The 7500-nt window shown below is 40.8% G+C and overlaps 1 protein-coding gene and 1 long non-coding RNA gene across 2 annotated transcripts; one reads left to right on the forward strand and one right to left on the reverse strand.

The window, feature by feature from the left end:
* Positions 1-339: 339 nt before the first annotated feature.
* LOC134180686 (uncharacterized) lies at positions 340-985 on the reverse strand. Its single transcript, XR_009970034.1, has 3 exons — positions 849-985; positions 653-774; positions 340-577 (listed from the first exon to the last, which is right to left on the reverse strand). It is a non-coding gene; the product is annotated as an uncharacterized LOC134180686 (long non-coding RNA).
* Positions 986-2413: 1428 nt separating this feature from the next.
* Positions 2414-4348, forward strand: LOC134180932 (short-chain collagen C4-like). Its single transcript, XM_062648115.1, has 7 exons — positions 2414-2514; positions 2575-2647; positions 2733-2766; positions 2828-2854; positions 3141-3149; positions 3208-3312; positions 3688-4348. Exons 1-7 carry the CDS (start codon positions 2414-2416, stop codon positions 4260-4262), a joined length of 924 nt encoding a protein of 307 aa, XP_062504099.1. The 3' UTR covers positions 4263-4348.
* Positions 4349-7500: the final 3152 nt, after the last annotated feature.

Below are 7500 nucleotides of genomic sequence, written 5' to 3' on the forward strand. Positions count from 1 at the left end.
GTAATACAATTAGGTCTAGATATATTGGGTACGCAAAAGGATCAATGAGACTGATAGCAAATGAGTAAATACGTAGTATGTATAATTAATCCTCACATTATCGACTTTTCGAGGTTGGGAGTTGAAGTGACCGGTCCAAACACGTATTTGTCTAGTCAATAGAGCATTCGGAATTTACTAAGTAATGCAGTGAAACAGGAATTATTGTAAAGCTTTTAACTAGGTCTTGCCCTCACACGGTTAATGTATGCCTGCATGATCAGTCATAACTCTCTCTCCACTTTTAACTTCATATGCATGTATACGTGCGCCCTGAAGTTAAAAGTGGAGAGAGACTCAGAGTAATAACTGATCATGCAGGCATACATTAACGGTGTGAGGGCAAGAGGGCCATGGCCCTGATTCGCTTCACAGACCGATTTTATGAAAAATTTATTTCTACTAGCTCTTTCCTTTAGAATTTCATTTCATCATCAATTGCTACGTCTGCAAAGTGACAATATTCAAAACTCCTGGCTTCACCTTCAAATCGACGTGCATTCTTGAGTAACTCTGCACTTCCGGTATTCCTTTCCTCCTAGTCAGAAGAGACAGTACAACATGACTAGCTCCATTCGTCTCTTAAAGTGTAGAAACAGTGTCTGTAGCTTACGTCTAGCTCACTTGCATGTTTCCAACCTTGCAACTTGCCCAGAACTTCCGGCGCACTCGACCGTTGCGCGAAGACAGTATGGACGCCATTACGAGCCTTCTTCTTCTATTAAGTTGGCAAAACTAAAGCGTAGAACCAAAAACTTGGCACGACGATTCGTTACACGAGGTACAACAATCTGATGATCGATTTTTACCTCCGTTACGCTGACGAGCGCATTTGACGTCTTTTTTCCATACTAAATTTGAACACCCCGAGGTAGCGAAACTCGTCAAAATGAGCTTGAACGCACAAAAGATTCTAATCACATCAAGACTGTTCACTATCTACGGAGCCTCGCGTTCCCTGCACGTTCGAGCGAAGCGAGCGCGCAATAACCGTTTCAACCTCGTCTAAAACAGCGAAGGCGTGTCTATTTGCTATGGAGACAACTTGACCGTTAGACCATTAAACTCTACTAGCATTAACATGTGATAAATTTTGAAACGTTTTAACTGATAGTTTATGTGTAACAGTTATGTCATGAATTATAATGATTTTATTTTGTCAGTAGGGGATCAGGCCCCTTAAGCTTTACAATAATTCCTGTTTCGTTGCTTTACTTAGTAAATTCCGATTCATTCTCTCTGCGTGCATTATATCATTATCAACTGCTATCTAGGCATAATCTGATTGATGTAATTGACTTAGTTAACAACGCACGCGCACTAGAAAGCATGTATATATGCGACGCGTTCTGAGCTGTTTCTACACTTAATATATATCTAGAGATGCACACACTTACGTGTGTTGTTGTGGTGTTGATTGGATGAAACATTCTACAACAGCCTACGACCCTCTAACTGTAGGCAGCTCCTCCTGATCTGCAAGCGTGATTCACCTCTAGCGACTATAGCTAGAAACACGGAGAAAATAAATGAGTTTGCTACACGCCTAGTAAGATCTCTAGGTTCAGATCGTAATCCAGTCTGGCTGAGTGCACGCGTAATAAATCTGATTGATTTCGCTCTCCGCATGCAGTGTATAGATCTAGAGATAGATAGTCTATGCTAGATTTGGATCTTGGATGGGACGAATCATCTGCTGAATGTCCCAAAAAAATTACGCTTAATTAATTAATCAATGGTGCAAAATTTACAATATTTGCTAACCCTAACCCTAACCTTAACCTTAATTAAATTAATTAACCCAAAATTTATCACACACAAAGATATCAACTAACGCATGAAAACACATGATTTACTGTGTCAATAACAAAGACGCAAGTCGGTTTGTTATAGCTAATTGCGTCTGTCTACCTGTGAAACATTACGTGCACATTACTTGGCACAACAGTTAACGGTCATTTAGGCGAGTCTTTTGCAGAAATGAGAACATTCAAATATAAATGTATAAATAATTCTAAACTCCATTAGCTAAAAAATTGGTTCGGATGAGTTGAAGTTTGTGCATAAAGCTATTGGTAGGGAAGATGAGAGTGGGATGCGCTCTAGACATCAGCGGTTACTTAGATAATTAACGACGGACGGTCGCGTGTCTGCAAAAGCTATACCATAAATGGAGTCAGGATTGTTACTTTATCAACGTTACCGTGCAGATTCTTTCCATTGTTTACAGTCGCAGAATCAGATAGTGCACGGGAAGGTGATGAACCCACCAGCTATAGAACGTAAGAAGCGGCGGTCCGTGTCTTCTAGATGACGGAATAAACAAAAATGATTACATCATCAGTGTGTGCTGCTAGATATAAAGGATACGTGAATGAGAGTAGCAGACAATTTACTGCAGAGACTGAGGAGAGAAGAGACTTGCAGACTCTTTGGATCTGAACACTTGTTGGCAACAAGAATGACTTTCCTCAAGTAAGTGAAATCAGTCTTTTGTCTAATGAGAACGTTGGATATGTTTAGAATGTTTTAAAGGTTTATTGCATTTTGTACTTTATTTCTGGATTTGATCTTTACGGTCATGGTCAATGGACAGTCAGTAAGTCAGGTAAGACGAGCAGTCAGTCAGTTGTCGTGTATAGCAATCTCTACAAGTTTATCCAACTCTCCTACAAACTTATTTTTTGTTTTAGAGCAAGGCTCAAAGCAGTCCCACTTGCAGTCGTGGTAAGACACTAAATTTGAGTATATAAATTATAAAAATAATCATAATTGACGTTTACTGTAGGTCCACCCGGACTGCCTGGAAGAGACGGTAAGTAAAAATCGAAATATACTATCCCACGTTTGGTCAAACCTTTCTGCATGTGCGCATGTCGCCTGTCTACAGCTAGCTGCCAGTTGTCATTCTGCCTGTTTGCAACAACGTTGTGTGCTATAGATTAATACCATTTTTGTACCTAATTTATTGCATATGCATAAGTTTGTGGCGCTAATCCTGACATAAAATTCTCTTCCAGTGGTTTAATTTGCATGCATAAACGTCATACCTAGAGTTTTCAAATTATTCAATCATCTCAATTTGCGTCTTCTTTGTGTAGGCCGAGATGGTAAGCATGTCACTGAACTTGGAGTATGTGAGCACGGTTTGTTACTGAAATATTACAGGAATACAAGGCACTCCAGGCAGTCCTGGGATGCCGGGAAGAGGCGGCCTTGCGGGTTCTCGAGGCCTCCCAGGTGACGAAGGGGCAAAAGGAGAACCTGGAATAGGTAAACAATAAACAACGTCTGTTATGATTATATGTAGACTGGTTACACTTGGACTTACAGAACATGTACAACTACTAAGAGGTGATGGTATACTTGTCTCATCATGAGAACCTATAATGAAGACAAAGACAAAGACACACACACACACACACACACACACACACACACACACACACACACACACACACACACACACACACACACACACACACACACACACACACACACACACACACACACACACACACAAGATTATATAGTTGTAAAATTGATAAAATTGTTGTTGTAAGATTGCTACAATAAAAGACAGTAAGAACATTAATATCTATAGAGCTGTCCACACGTATACTATACAATTGTCAAATGTTCATGCAGCTGCTCCAGCTTCTCCTGGAACAAGTGGTGTTATTTACATTCAATGGGGAAGAAAACAGTGTTCGGCAACTGAAGTACAAACTCTTTATTCTGGAGTCGCTGCTAGGTCGCATTACAATCACGGTGGAGGTGGAGCCAACACTCAGTGTCTTCCACTCAATCCCATATGGGGATATTCTAGAAGTGGTGATCAAGGAGCCAGTTATATTTATGGAACTGAATACGAACTTGGTAATGGCATTCAACCATTCATCAATAAAGGATTGCATAACCACGATGTTCCTTGTGCTGTGTGTTATGCTGCCACTAAGAACACTCAGTTCATGTTACCAGCAAGGAACATCTGTCCCAGTGGATGGAGCAGGGCATACTATGGATATCTCATGGCAGAACGCCACAATCATTCAGGAAGAAACATGTACGTATGCGTCGACTACAACGCAGAACCGACAGTTGGAAGTTCTCCAGAACATGATGGCAATCTATTTTATCCTGTTGAAGGAATATGTGGATCACTTCCTTGTCCTCCCTACGTAAATGGTAACGAGCTGACCTGCTCTGTGTGTCTCAAGTAAGCAACAACACGAAATTGAAACTCAATGTAGTCACAGTTAACATTTGCACTAGCTGTAGCAAGATTTTTAGTTACTCTACCAATAATAGATAATACTTTGTTTAATTAAAAATCAAAACTCACAAGTGTGTATGTACAGCACCGGCAGAGCAACTCGCAAGCTGGAGAGCACTCTGAAGTACATGGACTAAGGAGATTTGGTTGCTTGACTGCCATAATGTTTTTTTGCTTACAAAAATAAAGGTTGTGCTCAGAGTTGCATCGGAGGCATGCTGCCCCACCTCTGCCACCACTGGTGTAACAATTAGGTCTACTGAGTACCCAAAGATTAATGAGAACTCAGTCATGGTAAATGAATAAAGTTAAAATTAAAATCTCAATCAAAGTTACAAATTAAAATAGAAACTTGCTTGCAAATTCATATTTTGGGTGCCTGCAAAATAAAGATCGCTAACACAATTTAAAAATTAGAAATTAAAAATTGAAATTAAAATGGCTTGAACTGGAAGAGTCACAGACTTAATATGCAACCCCTGACATAACTGTAGAGAGGTTAGAAGCCAACACCATTATATAACAATCGGAAGTAATGCAGTGAACAAGGAAGGCCATGACCACCTTGGCCAACACGGTTTGCATGCCTACAACGATCAAACTCTCAGAGTAACTCCCTCTACTCTTGACTTCAGGAGGCCCACATATTTATATCATTGTCTCTCATTATCAACTGTTGACGGGGGCCTATACAGAAACACCCGACGACCACCAGATCAACTACATCATTTCACTGATTTATTTGACTTACTTATCAACGCACGCGCAATACAAAGTATGCACGCATTCTGAGCTGTTTCTACACACTCTACGAATGCACACACTTATGTGTGTTGTTGTGGTGGATGCAACGTTCTACAACAAGCTATGACCCTATACCTCCTCGTTATCTGCAAGTGTGATTCACATACAATTAAAAACACAGAGAAAACGAACGAGAATAGGAATGATTGCTACACGCGTAAGATCTCTAGGTTCTTATGGTAACAGATTGCAATCCAGTCTGGCTGCGTGGACGCCCACTGAATCTGATTGATTTCGCTCTCCGCTGTGTAGGCCAGAATTGGATCTTCGATGGGATGAGGCATCTGCTGAATGTCCCAAATCATGCAACGCTTGATGATCATCGACTGTGCAAAACACACACACACACACACACACACACACACACACACACACACACACACACACACACACACACACACACACACACACACACACACACACACACACACACACACACACACACACACACACACACACACAACATCAACTAATGTATGCATGAAAACACTGCGAGTCATCACTGTTTCTTAAAAACCACAATTTTTAACTATTGCTGTTGCCATAGCAATGCAACATAGTAGCAGATAAAAATAGATACTAAAGTGTGCATTTGCATTTACCCAACAAAGTCGCAAACTAGTCAGTCTCTGAGGTTTGTAGGATACAGACAACACAAAAAGCAAAGTGGATGCCACCTGGAGGACAACTGGACTGTACTGTATGTATTACTAAACGTGCGTAGCTAAATACGCCCGGCGTACAAAACACACCGTGCAATGAACCTGCGTAGAAAAAGAGGACTGCTGCATAACAACTACCGAGTGCTGTTTGCAGGTGGTAGACTATCTTGTAATTAATCAACAAAAACAATGTGCTGGGTGGTTGGTTGACTAGCTGACTGACTGTATGGTTGTTACTTGCCGTGCAGAAGTGACATTAACAGTGTGGTGCCCATGCAATGCTGTTGATTGGAGCTCGATGGCTGTTGAGTTGAGCGACGGGCATACAAGGAACACAAACATCTAGAATAATCACCTAAAGTAATGATGACAAAGTCAAGCCACAACACAGGATACAACAAAAATCAACTTGACAAAGACAGACATATAGACAAACAAACAGACAGACAGACAGACAGAGAGACAGACAGACAGACAGACAGACGGACAAACAGTCACAAACAGAAAAACAGACAGAGAGACGAACAGACAGACAGACAGACAGACAGACAGACATACGGGTGGGTAGGTGGGCAGTTGCTGGGTTAGACAAGATTCTGAATCAACAATAAACATATATTCTTACTCACATCACACGCATCCATTTAATGACGGCCAACATGTCCGTCTTCATCATCTCCAACAGTCCAGTATACACCACAATTTGACCACTCTTCACACACATCACACGTAAACACATTTACCCACACGGTACACACACTCAACACTCACAGGCATAACATACGCCGTCACAGTAGGATCATCAATAATGACAATCCTCCAGTTGACGTCTAACGCCTCATCCCACTTGTTGGCTTGCAGTAGTTTTGTGGTAACACCAACAACTCTTGCATAACTGGGATGACCAGCAGATACAATTTTGTCTGTAAAACATGAAGGGTACGTGAGATAGAAAAAGGAAAAATGACAAAGTGAATGCAGACAGACGGGCAGTACGAATATGTATTTATTAGTTATGTTGATTGATATCAACATGTGCGAAAGGATGTAATACAAAGAGAATGGTTGGGAATGAATGAGGTGCATGACATGTTCTGTTGTTTGATGTGTAGTTGGGGTAGCAAAAGAGATACAATGCAGACAATATGGTTCTGTAGCACATAAAGTTACTAGAGCAGGTAAACCGATTTAATTAATATTGTCGTTTAATTTTAATGTGTTTGTTCGTCTGTTTGTCTGTCTATCTGTCTGTCAACACACATTTCCAAAAATGACAACAACAATACTTTGCAGTCCAATCAAACAGTTACAAACACCCACACGCTTATGGATACACACATACACAAACAAACAAACAAACAAACAAACACAACTAAATGAATAAAGTGAGTTTACCTTGAGCTGTTGCCATTTAGAGTGAGAACAAATAATCTCCAATTTCCTTCATTTCACTCTGATCAACAGCCATAAACCTACATGTCAACATCTGCACATGCAAATGCTCACGTGCACACAGACAGACAAACACACACACACACGCACGCACGCACACACACACACACACACACACACACACACACACACACACACCAGTGTTCTCGCCAGTACCGTCTGTACCATCATTTTGATGGTTGGGACAAGAAAGGGATGTTTGGGAAGGGAAAAACAGCAATTATTGACAATTGCGAACAAAATTGAACAGCCTACCACACGTAGTGT

This window comes from Corticium candelabrum, chromosome 6, assembly GCF_963422355.1.
Source record: "Corticium candelabrum chromosome 6, ooCorCand1.1, whole genome shotgun sequence".
Classification (NCBI taxonomy): domain Eukaryota; kingdom Metazoa; phylum Porifera; class Homoscleromorpha; order Homosclerophorida; family Plakinidae; genus Corticium; species Corticium candelabrum.

Bases quoted from the DNA above. Each gene is read 5' to 3' on its own strand.
- LOC134180932 (XM_062648115.1), top strand. From the start codon at position 2,414: ATGAGAGTAGCAGACAATTTACTGCAGAGACTGAGGAGAGAAGAGACT. The intron at 2,515-2,574 runs GTAAGTGAAATC...AATGTTTTAAAG, and splicing joins ACAAGAATGACTTTCCTCAA to GTTTATTGCATTTTGTACTT. The intron at 2,767-2,827 runs GTAAGACACTAA...CGTTTACTGTAG, and splicing joins CAGTCCCACTTGCAGTCGTG to GTCCACCCGGACTGCCTGGA.